The sequence below is a fragment of the Scyliorhinus torazame genome, chromosome 13, assembly GCF_047496885.1.
Source record: "Scyliorhinus torazame isolate Kashiwa2021f chromosome 13, sScyTor2.1, whole genome shotgun sequence".
Taxonomy (NCBI): domain Eukaryota; kingdom Metazoa; phylum Chordata; class Chondrichthyes; order Carcharhiniformes; family Scyliorhinidae; genus Scyliorhinus; species Scyliorhinus torazame.
The window spans coordinates 111,460,082-111,482,750 of NC_092719.1; the positions used below are offsets into that span (position 1 = coordinate 111,460,082).

Here is a 22,669-nt window from a genome sequence, read left to right on the forward strand (position 1 = left end):
GTGTGTGTGTGAGGGGTGGTGTTACCTCAGCCCCAGGTGAGTCTGCCCCGTTCCTCCTGGGCCGCCATCAACATCCCCCCGGGCAGAGGACGGGACCGTGCGCTGCAGTGTCACAGCCGCATGCAGGGATGGTCCGGGTGGATGGTGGTATTGTGGCCATGGGTCAGACATAGTCCAACGATGTGGAGCCAGGAGCTCACCGCAGGGCGGGTTGTCATCATCCTCCATGGCCTGCAATAGGCACGCGTCCACCCGCAACTGTGTGACCCCGGCCCGTTGTGCCGCAGGTGGATCGGCAATGGGGGTGGTGGTGTGCATGCGGGTGGGGTGGGTGGGGTTGGGGAGGGGGGTGAGGGTGCTGGGTGGGTGGATGGGTGGGGGGTGTGGGTGGTCGGCTGTTGCCATGGTGTGCGGTCTGTGGCCATACTACCCGATTCCCACGCCCATCTAGTCAGTGAAGCGGGCGGCTATCAGTCTGTCCCGTGCCCGCTGGGCCAGCCGGTAACGGTGGACAGCCACCCGCCTGTGTCTACCCCGTCTGCCCTGACCATTACCCCCATCCCCTTCATCTGGGGAGGACTGCGCCTCTTCCTGCTGCTCCTCCACTCCGCCCTCCTCTGCCTGCGGCACATCGCCCCTCTGCTGGGCTATGTTGTGCAGGACGCAGCACACCACAATGATGCGGCCGACCCTATCTGACCGATACTGGAGGGCGCCCCCAGAGAGGTCCAGGCACCTGAAACGCATCTTCAGCATGCCAAAGCACCTCTCTATCACTCCCCTTGTCGCTATATGGGCATCATTGTAGCGGTTCTCCGCCTCATTGCGTGGCCTCCGTATAGGCGTCATCAGCCACGATCGCAATGGGTAGCCCCTGTCGCCCAGCAACCAGCCCCTCAGCCGGGGATGGCATCCCTCGTACATGCCGGGGATGGATGACCGCGACAACACGTATGAGTCGTGTACACCGCCTGGGTAACGGGCGCAGACGTGCAGGATCATCATGCGGTGGTCGCAGACCACCTGTATGTTCATCGAATAGGTCCCCTTCCTATTGGTGAACACGGCCCTGTTATCTGCAGGTGGCCGCACGGCGACGTGCATCCCATCAATCGCGCCCTGGACCATAGGGAACCCGGCCACGGCAGAGAAGCCCACGGCCCGGGCATCTTGGCTGGCCCGGTCCACAGGGAAGCGGATGTAGCGGTGCGCCATGGCATTTCGGGCATCTGTCACTGCCCGGATGCACCGATGCACCGATGTCTGCGATATGCTGGACAGGTCCCCACTCGGTGCCTGGAATCATCCCGTTGCATAAAGTTTCACGGCCACCGTAACCTTGACGGACACTGGGAGAGGGTGTCCCCCGCCAGTGCCACGCGGTGACAGGTGTGCCAGCAGGTGGCAGATGTGTGCCATGGTTTCACGCCTCATCCGAAGTCTCCTCCTGCATTCCCGGTCCGTGAGGTCCTGGTATGACTGCCGGGGCCGGTACACACGGGGCGCCCTCGGGTGCCTCCATTGCCGTGGGGCCGCGACGTCCTCCTCCTCCTCCTCGTCCTGTCGGTCAGGTGTCCCTCCAGCCTGGGCGGCTGCCGCCTGTCCCTCTGCGGCAGCCTGCGCCGCCTCTCTGGCACGCTCCTCCTCCTCCTCATCCAGGGCAACATAGACATTAGCGGCTGCCGCCACGGCGGCCAACATCGCTGGATGATCGGAAAACATGACGGCCTGGTGGGAGGGAGGGGAACGACGACATGTCATCATTGCCCATATCCCCTCCTCCGCCCAGCCAGGTGGCATGGACCGCATGGGTCCAACTGTTGGAGGCTGGCACCTGGCCAAGTGGACCAACTCACTTGCCCTCGCATCCCCCTCCCCAGCACGGACCCCCCAACCTCCTCCCCGGCACGGACCCCCCCCCAACCTCCTCCCCGGCACGGACCCCCCCCCAACCTCCTCCCCGGCACGGACCCCAACCTCCTGCCCGGCACGGACCCCCCATCCCCCTCCCCGGCACGGACCCCCCCCAACCTCCTCCCCGGCACGGACTCCCCATCCCCCTCCCCGGCACGGACCCCCCCCCAACCTCCTCCCCGGCACGGACCCCCCCAACCTCCTCCCCGGCACGGACCCCCCATCCCCCTCCCCGGCACGGACCCCCCATCCCCCTCCCCAGCACGGACCCCCCATCCCCCTCCCCGGCACGGACCCCCCCCAACCTCCTCCCCGGCACGGACCACCATCCCCCTCCCCGGCACGGACCCCCCCCAACCTCCACCCCGGCACGGACCCCCCCCCCCAACCTCCTCCCCGGCACGGACCACCCCCAACCTCCTCCCCGGCACGGACCCCCCATCCCCATCCCCGGCACGGACCCCCCATCCCCCTCCCCGGCACAAACCCCCCATCCCCCTCCCCAGCACGGACCCCCCCCAACCTCCTCCCCGGCACGGACCCCCATCCCCCTCCCCGGCACGGACCCCCCCCAACCTCCTCCCCGGCACGGACCCCCCCAACCTCCTCCCCAGCATGGACCCCAACCTCCTCCCCGGCACGGACCCCCCATCCCCCTCCCCGGCTCGGACCCCCCCAACCTCCTCCCCGGCACGGACCCCAACCTCCTCCCCGGCACGGACCCCCCATCCCCCTCCCCGGCACGGACCCCAACCTCCTCCCCGGCACGGACCCCCCTCCCAGCACTTCCCCGGAGCCCAGCACACTCTAACCCCCCCCCCGCCGCATACACACACAACCCGAGACACACCTCTCCTCACACATTCAGACTGTGGCCACGCCATCGCCTGCCCAGAGCCAACCCCCCAAGCCGTCACTCACCTCCACGCTGGTCGGCGTGAACCTGGAGCACAGGGTCACGCCGATGAAAAGGAGGTTTAATTTACGTCGACGTGAACAGTCATCACGTCGACGGGACTTCGGTCCATCCGGAAGGGAGAATATCGGCAGGCCGAAAACCGGCTGCCTTGCGCAGACCCGTGCCATTCTTCGACGGCAGCGGCGCCATTAACGCCCCGCCGACTTTTCTCCCTTCGGAGACTTCGGCAACCGGCGGGGGCGGGATTCACGGCGGCCAACGGCCATTCTCCGACCCTCTGGGGGGTCGGAGAATGACGCCCCTGATGAGGGACGGCTGAGGGACTTGAGGCTGTTTTCGTTAGAGAGAAGAAGGTTAAGAGGTGACTTAATTGAGGCATACAAGATGATCAGAGGATAAGATAGGGTGGACAGTGAGAGCCTTTTTCCTCGGATGGTGATTGTCATGATATCCACATTAGCATATCATGGTGCAATCACACACACACTGATGGACAGGTAGTTGGACCAACCAACACACACACAACATCGCAGCCAATCACCAGTGAGAGCACACGCACTATAAAACTGGGAACACCACAGTTCCCGATCATTCTACCAGGAGATAGCTCAGAGCACAGAGCTCACAGCGTGCCACTCAGACATAGACCATGTGCTGAGTGCCTCACCAAGACAGTGATAGGGCTGGGTCCACAGGTTACCTGGTGAAGCACGAACCTCAGCCAGCAGTTAGTAGTTGTTATTGTTTAAGACAATAAAACAGAGTTGTACCATCTACAGCCGTGTTGGATCATTTGTGCATCGGAACACCCAACACGACAGTGATGTCTAGCATGAGGGGACATAGCTTTAAATTGAGGGGAGATAGATATAGGACAGATGTCAGAGGTAGGTTCTTTACTCAGAGAGTATTAAGGGCGTGGAATGTCCTGCCTGCAACAGGAGTGGACTCGCCAACATTAAGGGCAATTAAATGGTCATTGGATAAACATATGGTTGATAAGGGAATAGTGTAGATGGGCTATAGAGTGGTTTCACAGGTCGGCGCGACATCGAGGGCCGAAGGGCCTGTACTGCGCTGTAATGTTCTATGTTCTATGTTTTGACCACAAGATCAGCCTCCGACTGCATCTCTGCCCATCACCAAGGCCATCTATTTCCAACTCTGTAACAAAGCCGGATTCCATTCCTGCTGGCTCAGCTCATCTGTTGCTGAAATCCTCATCCACACCTTTATTACCTCTAACATTTCCTGTGTTACAACAGTGACAATATTTCAAGAGTACTCATTGGTTGTAAAGTGCTTTGAGACATCCAGTGGTCATGAGGTTTAAGTATAAATGCAAGTCTTTTGTTTTTTGTTTCCAGACTTGGCTATTCCAATGCAGTCGTGGCCGGCCTCCCATACTCTTTCCATCCTCCATATACTTGAGGTCATCCAAAGCTCTGCTGCTGAATCTTAACTCACATTAGGTCCCATTCACCCATCATCCTTACCCTCACTGACCTACATTGGTTTCTAATTAAGTAATGCCTTGATTTAAAATTTTTCATCTTTATTTTTAAGTCCCTCCATGACCTAGGCCCTTGCTTCCTGTGCAATCTCCTCCAGCCCAACATCTCACCAATATATTTGTACTCCTCTGATCCTCTCGAACACCTCTGATGATTTTATTTCTCCATTATTGGTAGTCATGTTTTCTGTGCCAAGACCCTAAACTCTTGAATTCCTTCCCTAAATCTCTTCTGTCTTTCTTTATGATGTTCCCTTAAAACCACAGACTGGATTCTCCGCACCCCGACGCCGAAATCGCGTTCGACGATGGGGCGGAGAATCCAGTTTCCCGTATGAAATTGGGACCAGCGATGGTTCCGTGATTCTCCGCCCCACCGAAAAGCGCCGAGTATCCACCACCTGAGGCCATTGCCTGAGGCCCGCCCCGCTATTCTCCGTCCCCGACCGGCCGAATACCTGACCGTATTTCTAATGTGGTCCTGCCGCTCGGGAAACTTGCGAGGCGGCTGCGGACTCGCAGCGCCACCGTCTGGGGAGGGCCGATCAGAGGGCAGGGGAGGGCCTCATTTGGGATTAGGGTTTTTTTGTGCGGGCGGTCCGGGTCGGGCGAGCGGCCAATCGGTGGCACTATTTCGGGGATCCTGGTACGTGGGCTGAGTCCACCATGGAGCACAGCGCAGCCGCTGCAGGCCACCGCCGTGCACATGCGCGGCCTCTGACCCGGATGTGCGGCGGGAGCCGTATCAGCACCTGGAGCTGCAAGCTCCACGACAGCTGCCTGCTAGCCCCCTGGCCTTTTGACACCAGTTTTCCTGGCGTAAAAGACCGTGGCCGGGATTCTCCTTTCCAGGGACTAAGTCCCCACGCCGGCGGGAAAACCAACACCAATGACTCCGGCGTCAACGGGCCTCCAAGGTGAGGAATTCTCATCTGTCTCGGGGGCTAGGTGGACGCCAGAGGGGATGCCGCCGCTCCAGCCACCGCCGAAAGGACTGCGCAAGTTCACGCATGCGCCAAAGGGCCGGGTGATCTCGCGCATGCGCGGAACTGCCGGCGTGTTTTGCTGCATACGCGGGGGGTTCTCTTCTCCGTGCCGGCCATGGCAGAGCCCTACAGGGGCCGGCAGGGAAGGAAGAAGTGACCCCACGGCACAGGCCCGCCTGGTTCCCGCCGTCTCAGACCATGCGTAACCCACGCCAGCAGGATTGGCCAAAAACGGACTGTTGCTCGGCCCATCGGGGCCCGGAGAATTGCCGGGCCGGCGCGGCGTGAACCCCGCCCCGCCCAAAAGACGCCGCCAGAGAATACGACAGCCAGCGTCGAGGCAGCAGGGCGGGATTCGCGCTGCCCCCCTGGGGATTCTCCAACCCGGCGGGAGGTTGGAGAATCCTGCCCCATAGTTTTCACGACAGCGTGGGAACATTGTCCCGAAAATGGAGAATCCAGCTCCATATCTTTGATCAAGTTTTTGGTCATCTTCTCTAATGCGAACATACCAACAAGGAGCAGCAGCTGGCCATTCAGCCCCTTGAGCCTGTTATGTCATTTAATAAGATCTGATCTGATAGTAACCCTATCTGCAACTCACCTATCCCTGATAACCTATCCCCTTGCTGATCAAGAATAAATCAACCTCTGCCTTAAATATATTCAAATACTCTGTTTCTGCCTTTTCATCAACAGATGCATAATCCTCCAAGCAAAAAGATTTTGCCGCACCTCTATTTTAAATGGGTGACCCCTTATTTTTCAACAGTGACCCCTCATTCTAGACTCTCCCATAAGGGAGAATCCTCGCCACATCCACCTTGTTAATACTCCTCAGGATCTTACATGTTTAAATCAAGCCCAGCCTGTCCAACCTTTTCTCAGAAGACAACTCACCCATTCCAGGCATTAGTTTGGTAAACCCTCTCTGAACTGCTTCCAATGCACATACATCCTTCCTTAAATAAGATGACCAATACTGTACACCATATCCCAAATGTGGTCTCATTGATGATCATTGGCAACTGAAACATAACCTCCCTACTTTTCAATTCAATTCCCCTTGCAATAAATGATAACATTCTATTAGCTTTCCTCATTACCTGCTGTACTTGCGTGCTAGTCTTTTGCGATTCATGCACCAGGACACCCAAATTCCTCTGTACCTCGGAGCTCTGCAATCTCTCACCATTTAGATAATATGCTTTTTTATTCTTCCTGCCAAAATGAATAATTTCACATTTTCCAACATTATACTCAATTTGCTAGATGCTTGTCCACTCACTTAACCTATCTATTCCTTTTTGTAGCCTCTTTATGCCCTGTTCACAACTTACCTATCTTTGTGTGTCATCAGCAAATTTGGCAACCATCCCTTCAGTCCTTTCGTCCAAGTCATTTATATAAATTGTAGACAGTTGAGGTCCCAGCACTGATCCTGTGGCACACCACTTATTACATCTCGCCAGCCTGAAAAAGACCCATTTATGCCAACTCTTGGTTTCCTATTAACTAGCCAATCTTCTATCCATGCCAGTATGTTATCCCTGTATACCATGAGCTTTTATTTTCTGCAATAACATTTGATGTGGCACTTTATCAAATGCCTTCTGAAAATCTAAGTACAGTATATCCACCAGTTCCCCCTTACCCACAGCACATGTTACTTCCTATAAGAGCTCCAATAAATTGGTTATACATGGTTTGCCTCTCAAAAACCATGTTGTCTCGACCTGATTGCCTTGAATTTTTCCAAGCACCCTGCTATAACATAATGGCTTCTGACAGTTTCCCTATGATAGATGTTCAGCTAACTGGCCTGTAGTTTCCTGTTTTCTGTCTCACTTCCTTTTTGAATAATTTGCTATCTTCCAAACTAATGGGAACTTCCCCGAGTCTCAGGAGTTTTGGAAAATGAAAACTATTGCATCAACTACCTCACTAGACACTTCCTTTAAGACCTTACAATGAAGCCCATCAGGACCGGGGCTCTTGTCAGCCCACAGCTCTGACCTGTCATCTGTCTTTACATAGTAATAGCCTACTTTTGTGGCTCAGTGCCACACCTTGTTCGATAACACTCACGTGAAATGCTTTGAGACAATTACTATGTTAAAGGTGCTATATAAATGCAGGTTATTGTTGTAGTGTTGGTGCAGGCATTGGAAGTTACTCTTGCAAACAAGTGTGAGCTTCATAAATCTAAGCAAAAGGTGGCAAAGACATCAACCTCCTGGTGTAGGGGCTAGCAAAATTCACCACATTAGGGGCCCGATTCTCCGCTCCCGCGACTAAATGCCCACGCCGTCGTGAACGCCGTCGAGATTCACGACGGCGCGAAGTGACCCCGATCTCGACCGATTCAGGGCCCGAAAATGGGCTAGGATCGGGGCCGCGTGAAACTCGGGGGGCGAGTCGCTAAAGCAGCGTCGTCAGCGCGCGCCGGGCATTGGTGCCGCATAAAAGCGGCGCCGCGTCATCTGCCACCTAACTGCCATCACCCGCGCATGCACGGGTTGGCCGGCGCCAACCCACGCATGCGTGGTTGCCGTCCCCCCCGAGGCTGCCCCGCAAGAAGATGTCGGATGGATCTTGCGGGGCGCAGAGGAAAGGAGGTCCTCTTTCAGAGAGACTGGCCCGCCGATCGGTGGGCAACGATCGCGGGCCAGACCCCTTTTGAGTGCAACCCCGGTGAAAGAACCCCCCTTGCCCCTCCCACAGGCCGCCCCTGCCCCCAGCGTTCCCACGCTGTTCCCGCCGACGGCGACCAGTTGTGGATGGCACCGGCGGGATGCCGTCTTTTTGGGCAGGTCGCTCAGCCCATCCGGGCAGGAGAATAGCGGATGTAGCGGAGAATCGCCATTTTGGGTGTCCCGGGCGATTCTCCGGCCTGCGCCGTGCAGAACTCGACGGGGCCGTTCCTGCCGCTTGGGTGCATCACGGGAGGGCGTCGGACCGGCGTCGCGGGGAAAAATGGCGCGCCAGGCAGTTCTCCAAATCAGCGCGGGAGCGGAGAATTGCGCCCTAGGTGTCTGTAATTCCGAGGAGGGATAATTCATTTAAAGGGCACAAGTGAGGGAAACAATCCTATCAAAAGTCATAAATTACCCTCTGTGATGGTGACGGTGGTGCATTAGCCCCCCTTATCCTCACTGTGCCTGCGTGGGTTTCCACCGAGTTCTCCGGTTTCCTCCCACAGTCCAAAGATGTGCAGGTTAGGTGGATTGGCCATGCTAAATTGCCCTTAGTGTTCAAAAAAGGTTAGGTGGGGTTACTAGGTTACCGGGATGGGGTGGAGGTGTGGGCTTAGGTAAGGTGCTCTTTCCAAGGGCTGGTGCAGACTCGATGGGTCCAATGGCCTCCTTCTGCACTGTAAATTCTATGATTCTATGATTCAACCCGTCTATAGTTTTTAGCATGGTCAATCAGGCAACATGCCTCAATGACTACCGTCCGGTGGCCCTGACTTCAGTCGTAATGAAGTGCTTCGAGAGTTTGGTCATGAAACACATCACCTCCATACTCCCAGAATGCCTTGATCCACTGTAATTCGCACACCGCCGCAACCGGTCCACAGCAGACACCATCTCCCTGGTCCTACACTCATCCCTAGAGCATCTCGACAACAAAGATTCATATATCAGACTCCTATTTATTGACTGCAGCTCCGCCTTTAACACCATAATCCAAGCCCAGCTCATATCAAAGCTCCAAAACCTAGGACTTGGCTCCTCACTCTGCAACTGGATCCTCGACTTTCTGACCCACAGACCACAATCAGTTAGAATAAACAACACCTCCTCCACAATAGTCCTAAATACCGGAGCCCTGCAAGGCCCCCTGTACACATACGACTGCGTGGCAAAATTTGGTTCCAATTCCATCTTCAAGTTTGCTGCCGATACGACCATAGTGGGCCGGATCTCGAATAACGCCGAGTCAGAATACAGGAGGGAGATAGAGAACCTAGTGGAGTGGTGCAGCGACAACAATCTCTCCCTCGTTGGCAGCAAAACTAAAGAGCTGGTCATTGACTTCAGGAAGCAAAGTACTGTACACACCCCTGTCAGCATCAACAGGGCCGAGTTGGAGATGGTTAGCAGCTTCACCTCTCCAAAATTCTGTCCTGGTCCACCCAGGTCAATGCTACCACCAAGAAAGCACAGCAGCGCTATACTTCCTCAGGAAACTAAGGAAATTCAGCATGACAACATTAACTATTCACAACTTTTACAGATGCACTATAGAAAGCATCCTATCTGGCTGCATCACAGCCTGGTATGGCAACTGCTCGGCCCAAGATCGCAAAAAACTTCAGAGAGTCGTGATCACAGCCCAGTCCATCACACAAACCTGCCTCCCATCCATTGACTCCATCTATACCTCCCGCTGCTGTGGAAAGCGGGCAGCATAATCACCCTCCCGCCCAGCTTACTCACTCTTCCAACTTCTTCCCTCGGGCAGGAGATACAAAAGTCTGAGAACACACACGAACAGACTCAAAAACAGCTTCTTCCTCGCTGTTACCAGACTCTTAAACGGCCCTCTTATGGACTGACCTGATTAACACTACACCCCTGTATGCTTCACCTGATGCCGGTGTTATGTACCTTGTGTTGCCTTATTATGTATTTATTTTCTTTTATTTTATTTTCATGTACTTAATGATCTGTTGAGCTGCTCGCAGAAAAATACTTTTCACTGTACCACGGTACACAATAAACAAAATCCAATCCAATCCAATCACATGCCCTCCTCCAACTCCTTTCCTCCATTGTTCAGCTTATTAGAATAGTTGTCATTTGAAATGAAAATCGCTTATTGTCACAAGTAGGCTTCAAATGAAGTTACTGTGAAAAGCCCCTAGTCGCCACATTCCGGCACCTGTACGGGGAGGCTGGTACGGGAATTGAACCGGCCTGCCTTGGTCTGCTTTCAAAGCCAGCGATTTAGCCCTGTGCTAAACAGCCCCAGTGTGCTAAACAGCCCCAGTTTTAAGTATCCAATTTTAGATACAGTATCTCCAGCAATGACTGACACGGTGGCACAGTGGTTAGCACTGCTGCCTCACAGAGCCAGGGACCCAGGTTTGATTCTGGCCTTGGGTGACTGTATGTATACACTCCCCGTGTCTGCGTGGGTTTTCTCCAATTTCCTCCCACCGTCCAAAGATGTACAGATTGGGTGGATTGATCGTGCTAATTTGCCCCTTCGTGTCCAAAGATGTGCATGTGAGGTGGGGTTACTGGGTTACAGGAATAGGGTGTGGTAGTGGGCCTAGATAGCATGCTCTTTGGAGGGTCAGTGCAGACCCGATGGGCTGAATGGCCTCCTTCTGCATTGCAGGGAATCACTTCCTGTCCCAACACTGTTACCTCTCCATGGATGCATCTTTGGTCCCTTTCATTTCTATCTCAGTTTGTCAGAATGCTTGTTTGAAATCCAGACCTGGATAATTCAGTTTCCTCCAGCTAAATATTGAGAAGTAGCATCAAAAGTCCCCATCATAAACTCTGTACCTATCTCCCTTTTCAGCCACTGTGTCAGACTAAACCAGACTGTTCACAATCTCCCTGTCATAATCTACCTGACTCAGTTTCCCATTCCTGATTGCTCTCGCCTCATCTTCCGCAGCCATGTCTTCAGCCATATTATATCCACACTCTGGAATTCATTCCCTTCACCTCTGCCACTCCACCTCCCTCTCCTCTTTTCAACCTTCCTTAACCCCAACTCTGTGGGCCTTTTGGTTGCCCTTCTTAATACGATTCTTTTGTTTGGGATCCAATTTTAAACACTGGAAATCAGTGATGCACAAGAGACAAGAAGTGGATTAGAGCAAATAATAGAGAGAGTTCATCAAGTCATAGAATCTACAATACAGAAGGAGGCCTTTCGGCCCATCGAGTCTGCACCGGCCCTTGGGAAGAGCACCTTATTTAAGCCCACGCCTCTACCCCGTAACCCAGTAACCTCACCTGACCTTTTGGGCATTTAGGGGCAATTTAACATGGGCAATCCACCTAACTTGCACATCTTTGGACTGTGGAAGGAAACCAGAGCACCTGGAGGAAACCCACGCAGACAGTCACCCGAAGCCAGAATTGAACCCGGGTCCCTGCAGCTGTGAGGCATCAGTGCTAACCACTGTGCTACTGTGCCACCCATAGTTGTAGGGCTGTAAGAGAGTACAGTGATAGGGCAGGGGTACTGGATTGATGTTTTCTTTTCCTACCACTCCTGCACTCCCTAGACCGATCCAAGTATTCACTTAAATTAGTGACTGGTATAAAATGTACTTATATTGGAAACTGGAGTGCTTTTAACACTCTGATCGGATTTTAACCATTTGGAAATCTGCCCCATAAGTGGATCCGGCTTGGACAGGATTGGGCTTGACTCTGATGTCCCCACTTCAGAACAGTCACTGACATTCACTGTCCAGTCTCACAGATTGACCACTCAGTAAAGTGACTAAAAGATGCAGAGTGCTCGAAGGATGAGTTGAAGGCAGTGCTCTTTCCCCCAATGCCCTAGTGGTAAAATGACTGATATCATGGCAAGTTCCTTGTGGTAATGTTGCAGTGTGAGCTCAGACTGTTTTGAGTGATGTGTAATGAATTGCATGTATATTATTCATTCATTCATCGGCATAAGCATCTTTCATCAATGGGAACTTTATGATACCAAGCAGAAATACTAAACTCATTCAGCATTCAATCTTTCCACAAAGGATCTTCCTGGAATGGACAAGATCAGTCCTGCTTGCTCTGGTTCCAGCACACCACGTGGCAGCCTCATGTCCAGTCATAATCCCATGAGTCCAGAAGCTATCAAGCTTGTACACAGACACAGGTAAGTGATACCAGTGACCAACTCAGACACAGGTAAGAGACAGCAGCTTGTACAGATGCAAGCATCCAACTTGTGCATAGATATAGGTGAGACTAGTGCTCAACTCCTATGCAGATACAGGTAAGTGAGACTGATGCCCAACTCATTCACAAATGCAGTTAAGTCTTTATATTTGTTGTCAAAGCATCTGGTATATATAGGGTTAATGTGGGACTGACTACATTATGGTCTACACAGAGATGTAGGCAGACACATGACCCAAGACCCAGGGCTCAGTCTGGTGTTGAGCAGAGACATGTGTAGATCCAGGCTTGGAGACAGCTCCTAGCTTGTACTCTCTACTGTACATGTGGCTCATAAAAACTTACAGTTAACGTACAGAAGACTACGGAATATTCTTTAAGCCATAACAATCTGTTACCAACAACATGGTGGCAGCAAGGGGAAGAAAATCCAGAACCTCGCTAAAATGCAGTGACAAACCAAAATATTGGAAGACTGAGGAAACATTCAACAAAGCATTGTTTTAAAAAAATATTTTTATTGGTGTTTTGCAGTTTAACAGCTCATGTGTATCTGGTATTTGCAAACATGTTATTTACACTGGTTATCACATGGGGTCCAGCCTCGCCCCCCCCACCCCCCCACCCCCTCTCCCCTTCCCTCGTTGGTGGTTTAGCTCCCCTCTTAGTGTTGCCATTTGCCCTGGACTCCAGTATTGTGCTCCACTTCTTTCTAGTGGGGCTTTTAGTTTTTATTGTTGGGAGAAGGGGGGGGGGGTGCTGCATGGCCCTTCCCACCTCCCCTTGTCCCGTGTTTCGTTTTGTGCTTCCCTTGGGTTACCTTCCTTTCCCCCCCCCCTTTCTCTTGTGTGTGCCTTCCCTTGTCATCCTCCTTCTCATCCCCCCCTCTCTTCCTAGTCACCGTTGGCCTCAAACAGGTCTTGGAACAAACTGATGAATGGCTCCCATGCTTTGTGGAAGCCCTTGTCCGACCCTCAGATGGTGTACTTGATCTTCTCCAGTTAGAGAAATTCTGCCAGGTCTGCCAGTCAGTCTGCAGCTGTGGGTGGTGCTGCCGATCGCCAGCCGAGCAGGATTCACCAGCGTGCGATTAGGATTGCGTCCACTTCCGTCCCCAATTTGTCCTCCCATTTCCGTCGAGCTTCATCCAGTGGTAGTCTTGCCCTGTCCAGCAACCGTCCGTATATGTTCCCACAGTTCCCCCCTTCCTTACTGTCTGTGTTGATTAGTTCCTCGAGTAAAATGTCTCTCGGGGCCCTGGGGTACTTTGCTGTCTCCTTGCAGAGAAAGTGTTTAATTTGGAGGTCTCCATCGGCAGGTCCAGGTCCTTCATTAGCTCGTCCAAGGTAGTGAGTCTGTCCCCCATGTAAAGGTCCCTAAATGCTAGCATCCCCATGGCTGGGTGTGTACTTTGATGGGGGGATGGGAGCACTGTCATGACAATGGCTCGGGAGGGTCATTTCCTTGCAGGAGGACTCCTCCAGCCTCACCCATTCCGTGTTTGGCTCTCAACAAAGCATTGATGATCTGTAAAATCTCAGATACTTCGACCAGTGCACTAATCAAATGTTTTACCCAAATGTCTTTTTTAGCGAGGAAAACATGTATAAAATCAAACCAATTTTACTCATCAACAACAATATTTACCCTTAAATTAACCCAAACCATATACAAAAGATTCCCAAGATTTTCTGTACTACCCGTATTGATTTGGATTGGACGTGGATTTGGGTTTATTGTCACGTGTACCAAGGCACAGTGAAAAGTATTGTTCTGCGTCCAGTCCAGACAGATCATTACACACATGAGAAACATAGGACATGAGACTTCTGATGGTGGCCATGGAGTGACTGGTCACACACAGGGCAGCTCCGGCTCGAAGGTGTAAATTTTTACCCGAAAACGGGAGAGATTTGACGGGAAAGTGTAGTTGAAGATATGGAGGAGGACTTCCCCCCCGGGTGTGGCATGTCTGCTGGTTATCTGAGCCGGCAGAAGAAGGTGAAACTGGAGGAGACCTGTGGCGCAGTAGCAATTGGAAAGATAGCTGAGGGAGAAAGGCCGTCACAAGTTGGAAAACCCCAGATGGAGCGGTTGATGGCGTTTATGAGAGAAGAGTTTCGCCAACAAAGAAAGGAAATGCAGGACGACCATCGAAGGAGCGGTTGCTCCCTTGAAAGGCTCGATGAAGAGGGTCGAGATCTGTTTGGAGGCACAGGGGTCACAGATCCGGGAGATAGGGTGATGTCTGACCACAGTGATCGGGTGATGGCATTGGAGGCTGAGGTGGGGCTCCAGGGGACTTTTGTAAGATGTTAAGAGCAAAGGTAGAAGTGCAGGAGAACAGGTCCAGAAGGCAGAACCTGTGTACCCTCGACCTGCCTGAAGGAGTGGAAGGCATATGTGCTACGAGATAGGAGGAGCCTTCCTGCAGGAGCTGCCACGCTGGCAGGTAATGTTGGTGAACAGAAGTGAGGTGGGGAAGATGGCCTTGAGGGATGGCCAAGGGGGAAAGGGGAGGGGGTGGAGGGAGGGGCCACCTTGGATAGACCCGGTTTAGGGTGAAAATAAAGGGGACAGAATCGGTAGGGGAGGATGGCGGAGAGTGGAGGCGCAGGCCCCTGGTAAGGCTCATAATATGGAGCGTGCGGGGGCCAAACAGGCCGGTGAAAAGATCTCGGCCTTTTGCACACCTAAGGAGTCTGAAGGCAGGGGTGGTCTTTCTGCAGGAGAAGCACCTCAGGGTGAGGGATCAGGTGAGGCTGAGAAAGGGATGGGTGGGTCAGGTATTTCACTCAGAGTTTGACTCAAAGTCACGGGGGGTGGCCATTTTGCTGAGTAAAAAGGCGGGGTTTATGAGTGCGAAAGAAATGAGGGACCCGGGTGGAACTACATGATCGTGAGCAGGTGTTGGAGGGGACACTGGTGGTGCTTGTGAATGTATACGCACCAAATTGGGACGATGTGGGGTTCACGAGGGGGCTGCTGGGAGCGATTCCGGATTTGGCCACATACCACTTGACGATGGGAAGGGACTTTAATTGAGTGCTGGAACCGAGGGTGGACAGTCGAGCCCCAGGTCAATGGGAAGGCTGCGGATGGCGAGGGAGCTGGGAGGGTTTGTGGAAAGGATGGGTATGATGGACCCGTGGAGATTTAAGAACCTGGGGTGGGGTGCGAGTACTCCTTCTTCTCGCATGTGTATAAGATATACTCCAGAATCAATTTTTTTTTGTGGTGAGCCGTGAGGTGTTGGTGGGGATGGTGGGGACAGAGTATGCAGGGTTTGTAATCTCGTACCACATGCCGCACTGGCTGGGGCTGGAGGTTTGACTGAGTTTGGGACTGCAGCAAAGGCCAGGATGGCGGTTAGACCCGGGGCAGTTAGCGGACAAGGGGTTTTGCGATAAGGTGCAGTTGGTGATTAAGGAATACGTAGAGTTGAACCAAAATAGGGAAGTATTGGCGGCCACATTCTGGGAGACATTGAATGCAGTGGTTTGGGGGGAAATTATCTTGTTCAAGGCGCACGGAGATAGGAAAAGGAGAGAGGAGCACGAACAATTATTGGGCAAGATAGTCGAGGTGGACAGGGAGTATTCGAGGGTCCCAACCGTGGAGAGATTGGCGAAGAGAAAGAAGTTACAGGGTAGTTCGACAGGTTGACGATGGGAAGGGCAGTTGGGCAGCTACGGAGGGCAAGGTGGGTGCAGTATGAATATGGAGAGAAGATGAGCCACATGTTAGCCCATCGGCTACGGAGGCAGGCCGCGTGTACGGAAATCTTGAGGGTACAGACAGGGAAGGGGGAGGTAGAGTCAGAGCCAGGGAAGATTAACGAGGCATTCGGGGAATATTATGAGGAATTGGACAGGGAGATCCGGGGATGGGGATATGGGGTGGTTCTTGGGTGGGTGATGTACCGTCAATTACCACAAGACGAGAATGGTGGAACAATCGAGGTTTTATTGAACAAGATGTTGTGCCTCCTGTAGCTGGAACCAGAGTGGCTGCAGCGCAGGAGAGCACACACTTTTATACGCCGCCTGCTGGGCGGAGCCAGCAGGCAGGGATCTACTGCCGTACCTGTAATATACGGGCAGTGCCATAATACATACAATATACCACTAGTGGTGTTTACCACAGTGGGTTGGAATTTCCACGGCTGGATGAGCAGAGGAAGCAGGTGGTGGAGGAACCTCTAGGGCTGAGAGAGGTAATGGAAAGCATAAGAGGGATGAAGTTGGGGAGGTCTCGCAGCCGGACGGATACCCGTCAGAATTTGATGAGTTTGTGGCAGAACTGGCATCGCACCTACTGGAGGCATTTAATGAGGTGCTGGAGAAGGGGGAGCTGCTGGAAACAATGTCACAGGTGACAATTACGTTTATACCAAAGAAAGGGAAGGACCCACTAGAGTGTGGGTCATACAGGTTCATATCGCTGTTGAATACTGACGTGAAAGTGCTGGCCAAGCTAGGATGGAAGGATATGTTCCAAAGGTGGTTGCAGAGGACCAAATGGGCTTTGTGAAGGGCAGGCAACTGTCGAGTAATATAAGGCGACTATTGAATGTGATCATGACCCTGACGAGAGGATGGGCACCAGAGGTAGTTGTGTCTATGGACGCGGAGAAGGCATTTGATGGGTGGAGCGGCGGTACCTGTTCGAGGTCCTTTAAAGGTTTGGGTGGAAAGGTTGGCCAAAGTTTGTGGCATGGGTGCATATGCTGTACGTGGCACCAGTGGAGAGTGTACGGAACAATAAGATGAGCTCACAGAGTTTTGGGTTGCATAAGTGAACGAGGCAGAGGTGTCCACTGTCGCCGCCGCTGTTTGCACCAACGATACAGCCCTTGGCGAAGGCCCTTAGGGTGTCAGCAGAGTGGCAGGGAATTAGATGGGGAAGTAGGGAGCACCGGGTGTCGCTGTATGCGCACAACCTGCTATTTTGTGTGTCAGACCCGCTGAAGAGTATGGGGAGGATTATGAACTTACTAGTGCGATTTGGCACTTTTTCGGGTTATAAGTTGAACGTGGGGAAAAGTAAGCTGTTCCCGGTGAATGAGTATGGTCGGGGAGCTAATTTAGGGGGGTTGCCATTTAGAGGAGCCAGGGATAGGTTTAGGTATTGATGTGTTATCTGTGTTGGATTAACACGGACTGCAACTCAATGCAGTATCACTTGAAAACAGGCTTCCAACGCTGTAGATGGTTCAACACTGTTTTATTGAACTTGCCGAGTAATGTACACAGTTCGCTGTGAGTCGACACTCTATCAATCTAAGCTTGCTAACCTTGGTCTGGCTTGCCCAGACTTGCCCTGTACCATGTGTAGCAGGTGCTGACTGTACATTGCACCCTGACTGCTGCTACAGCTATCACCAGTACGAAGAGGCCGAGCCTTCCTGCCTCGTGTGTTTTATACTGGTAATGTATCCTGTAGTGTCCTGCCTGGAGATTGGTTGTTCTGTATTCTTTGTGGTGATTGGTTCCTGTGTGTGTCCCTCACTATCTGTCTGTATCTCATTACGAACATGAGTGCACATTATGACATCTCCCCTTTTTAAATAAATTTTGGATGCTTGTGGCTGTGTGCTTGTATTTACATTTGTGACTATGTGCAAAATGGTGAGTGAGTGAACATATACACATGGGAAGGTGTCTATCGTGCATATACAGAACAAGGTGAACAAAATTTACACAGTTAAAGTCTATAAGTCCAGTCTTTGTGGTGGGCGGCGGATTCGTGTCGCCTGCCTCAGAGGTGGCGGGGAGGACGCCGGCGTCTCGACAGGCGGGATTGCTGCCAGATTGGCGGGCTCGTAGTTTGAAATGTCCGGAGGAGGCGCCTCGACATACGGAGGGGTGTGGTCAGGTGGTGGTGGGCAGGCAATTTTGCGCTTCTGTTGCGCCTGAGAATGGAACCATTAGCCATGCGAACAACAAAAGACCTGGGGGCAGCCTGTCGTAGCACAACAGCTGGGGCTGACCAACCTCCCTCAGGCAGCTTGATGCGAGCAACATCTTCTGGAGCCAGCACAGGCAAATCAGTGGCATGAGCATCAGACGTGATCTTCTGCTGGTCTCTGAGTCGCTGCACGTTTCTTAGCGAGGTGATCAAGGTCTGGAACGTGGATGGCTGGAATAGTTGTCCGCAGGTTGCGATTCATGAGTAGTTGAGCCAGAGACAGACCAATCGACAGGGGGGGTTGCCCTGTATGCCAACAGTGCAAGGTTGAAATCAGATGCAGAGTCTGCAGCCTTACGGAGCAGCTGCTTGATAATGTGGACCCTTTTTTCCACCTTCCCGTTTGCGGGTAGTGAGGACTGGATGTGACATGTTTGAAGTGGTAGGATTGTGCAAAGTTGGACCACTCTTGGCTGTGGAAACATGGACCGTTGTCGCTCATCACTGTGAGTGGTATACCGTGCCTGGCAAACGTCTCCTTGCAGGCCTTGATGACTGATTTTGACATGAGGTCTGACAGCTTCACAACTTCTGGGTATTTCGAAAAGCAATCAATCAGAAGTACATACTCACGCCCATTTGCATGAAAAAGGTCTATTCCCACCTTAGTCCATGGAGAGGTCACGAGCTCATGTTGTTGGAGCGTCTCCTTGGGTTGAGATGGTTGGAATCTCTGGCATGTGGTGCAATTGAGGACCATGTTGGAGATGTCCTGGCTGATCCCAGGCCAGTAAACTGCCTGTCAAGCTCTGCGTCGGCATTTCTCGACTCCAAGGTGACCCTCATGGATCTGCTTGAGCACCATGGCCTGCATGCTGATACAGTTTCAGAATGATCCCTTCAACAACCATCAAATCATCCTTGACATTAAAAAACTGGGGGCATTGCCCCTTGTGCCACCCATTTGCGAGGTGGTGCATTACCCTTTGCAGCAGAGGGTCTTTGGCAGTTTCTGCTCGTATCTGTACGACACGTTCAGCAGTGGCCGGGAAGTTGCTAGCACACATCTGCACCTGTGCCTCGATTTGGCGAATGAAGTCTATATGTTCGCAGGGCGTGGTGATGGATCTGGATAGGGCATCCGCGATTATCAGCTCCTTGCCCGGTGTACAGGCGAGGTCGAAATCATATCGGCGGAGTCGCAGAAGAATGCGCTGTAGCATGTCGTTTAAGTCCTTCTGGATGATGTGGACTAAGGGTCTGTGGCCTGTTTCCACCGTGAACTTTGGCAGACCGTATACGTAATCGTGGAATTTAACGATTCCTGTTAGGAGACCCAGGCACTCCTTCTCCATCTGTGCATACCTTTGCTCGGACTGAGTCATGGCCCTGGATACGTATGCCACTGGAGCCCAGGATGAGGAATCATCTTTCTGGAGGAGCACCGCACCAATGCCGACCTGGCTTACGTCCGTGGATATTTTTGTTTCCTTGGTCGGGTCAAAGAACGCCAGGACTGGGGCCGTGGTGAGCTTTGCCTTGAGCTCCATCCACTCCGCTTGATGTGTTGGTGTCCACTGGAATACTGTGATCTTTTTTACTAGATGCCGGAGGGCTGTGGTGTGGGATACCATGTTAGGAATGAATTTTCCCAGAAAGTACACCATCCCCAGGAAGCATAGTACCACCTTTTTGTCCTCTGGGGTCTTCATGGCATTGATTGCCGTTACTTTGTCAGAATCAGGTTGCACACTCTGCTGGGATATTTGGTTGCCCAAGAATTTGATTGAAGACAGACCAAATGAGCATTTGGCCCTGTTTAGCTTGAGGCCATTCTCATGGACCCTTATAAAGACCTGTTTGAGCCGATCTATGTGCTCCTCGGGGGTCGTGGATCAGATTATCACGTCATCCACATAGACTCGCACACCCTCGATGCCCTCCATCATTTGCTCCATTATGCGGTGAAAGACCTCGGAGGCTGAAATGATACCGAAAGGAATGCGGTTGTAACAGTGCCTGCCGAACGGAGTGTTAAACATGCAGAGCTTCCTGCTGGAGTCGTCCAGTTGTATTTGCCAGAATCCACGTGTGGCGTCCAGCTTGGTAAAGAATTTGGCGTGTGCCATCTCAGAGGTTAATTCTTCCCGCTTCGGGATCGGGTAGTGCTCCCTCATGATGATGCGATTGAGGTCTTTGGGATCGATACAGATTCGTATTTCGCCTGAGGGCTTCTTCGTGTCGACAGGGAGCTGACCCAGTCTGTTGGTTCAGTGACCCTTGAGATGATGCCCTGGCTTTGGAGCTCTTGCAGCAGCGCTTTTAAGTGATCCTTTAGAGGAGCTGGCACCCGGCGTGGTACGTGAATGACTGGGGTGGCATCCGGCTTGAGTAGTATTTTGTAGCGATACGGGAGCGTGCCCATCCCATCGAACACATCGTGATATTGCGTGAGGATGTCGTCTATGTCAGCCTGTAGATTCACATGAGATGAGGCAGTCGGAGGTGCAGAGGACATGGCATGGATTCGCTGTACCAGATTAAGGAGTTTACATGCACGGGCACCGAGCAGGGATGCCTTGTCAGGCCTGACAATCTTGAATCTTAACGTCGCCGTGATTGCCTTGTGGGATACAACTAGATGACATGATTCACTAGCAGCTATGGCATTGCCATTGTAATCAAGGAGCTGGCAGGCTGGTGGAAAAACTTTGGATTGGTCTCGGATGCTGTCGAGGTCTGCCCGGGATATGAGGTTTGCAGACGCGCCAGTGTCCAGTTTGAATTGGATTCTGCACTGATTCACTTTAACGACAGCGCGCCATTCGTCATCAGAATCCACACTTAGGATTGAGAGGCGCTTTGCATTAGTGGAGGAGACAATCTCACGTGTGGTGATGATGCCCACCTGATATGGAGACTCAAGGCAGTCATCATTTGGGTCTGTTGGGCTTTCGGGATCGGAGTCCTGCATGCCTTGCTGTATGCAGTGGTGTGATGAACGGTTACTGCCTTATCATCATGTAAGGTGATGTCCCCTTTAAGACCGGGCTTGGAACACTGGGGACTCCGCCTCTGGCTCCGCCCATCTGGGAGCCATACATAAAGGCCTGCCTCATGGTCTGTATAGCAGTCAGCTCTCGTCCATAGCTGTAGCATAGTTATTAGTCTAATAAAGCCTTCTTTACAGTTTAATCTCTAAGCATCATTATTGAGGGTACCTCAATTTATTAGACTAAACTAGATTCAGGATGGACGCAGGCCTAAAACCAGAGAAGCTCAATCTGGAAGCACGAACGCCGGAGGCAAAGGAAATTTTTAAATACTGGCTGCGGTGCTTCGAGGCCTACCTGGACTCCGCAGAGACTCCCATCCTAGGGCCACGCAAGCTGCGTCTACTCCAAGCCCGGGTGAGTCACAGAATCTTCGCCACGCTCGAAAAGGCGACGACTTTTGAGGAAGCGATTGAGTTGCTCCGCAAGCGGTTTGTCAAACCCGTCAATGAGGTGCACGCCTGGCATCTGCTCTCTACCTGCCGGCAGCACTCGGGGGAATCGCTCGACGAGTTTGTTGAGAAACTCACCGCGCTTGCCAAGGACTGTGACCATCGGGATGTGACAGGGGAAGTCCATATGAACCTGCACATCAGGGATGCTTTCGTGTCCGGAATCCGCTCGACCTATATCCGGCAGCGGCTGCTCGAAAACGGGGCAAAAGACCTCCAGGAGACGCTAACGCTCGCCTCCTCGCTGGAGGTGGCCCGACATAACTTGGGTACGCACCCCGCGGACTCTGCCAGCCCCCCCGGACATCCTCAGACTCACCCGTATTACAGGCCTGCGCCACGCGGCGACCCGCTCACCATGGGGGCACACCTTGCTACTTCCGCGGGCAGGGCCAGCACCCACGCTCACGCTGCCCAGCCCGCTCCGCAATCTGCAGCGACTGCAGGAAGAAAGGGCACTTTGCGAGAGTCTGCCTGGCCAGACTCAGGGGCCAGAAAAACAAAGAACAGCCGGCCCGAAAATCAGGCTCCCAGGCCCGCAGGCCTCGCAATGCTGCTGCGCACCGACCCGACACGCCCTCTTCTGATGCGTTATCAGCCTCGTGCGAATCATGGGAGCGGCCATCTGGTCGGCGGCCATCTTCTCGACCCGACACGTGCAACCGACGGCAGCGGCCATTTTACGAGTTCGACTCGGCTGACGACTCCGACTACCCGCGACTGGGTGCGATCACCCTCGATCAAACTCGGCCAAAACACCTGCAGAACTCCCATGATGCAGGTCCAGGTCAACGGGCACGACACTGCATGCCTCTTCGACTCCGGGAGCACGGAGAGCTTTATCCACCCTGAAACGGTAAGGCGCTGCTCCCTACGCACCCATCCCGCATCCCAAACCATAGCCCTCGCATCTGGGTCCCACTCGGTACAAATCACGGGGTACTGTATTGCGGATCTCTCGATCCAGGGTGCCAAATACACCCGTTTCAAATTTTATATCCTCCCTCACCTCTGTGCCCCCCTGCTGCTCGGACTGGATTT

At 52.9% G+C, this 22,669-nt stretch overlaps 1 protein-coding gene across 8 annotated transcripts in view; it reads left to right on the plus strand.

Moving 5' to 3' along the window:
• dock3 (dedicator of cytokinesis 3) overlaps positions 1–22,669 on the plus strand; it is a 1,587,592-nt gene that overhangs the window by 1,473,745 nt on the left and 91,178 nt on the right. For all 8 annotated transcript variants that reach the window (XM_072472048.1, XM_072472049.1, XM_072472047.1 and 5 more), the window contains one exon: positions 12,069–12,190. In XM_072472048.1, coding sequence (XP_072328149.1) covers positions 12,069–12,190 — 122 coding nt within the window. The remainder of the gene's footprint in view (positions 1–12,068; positions 12,191–22,669) is intronic.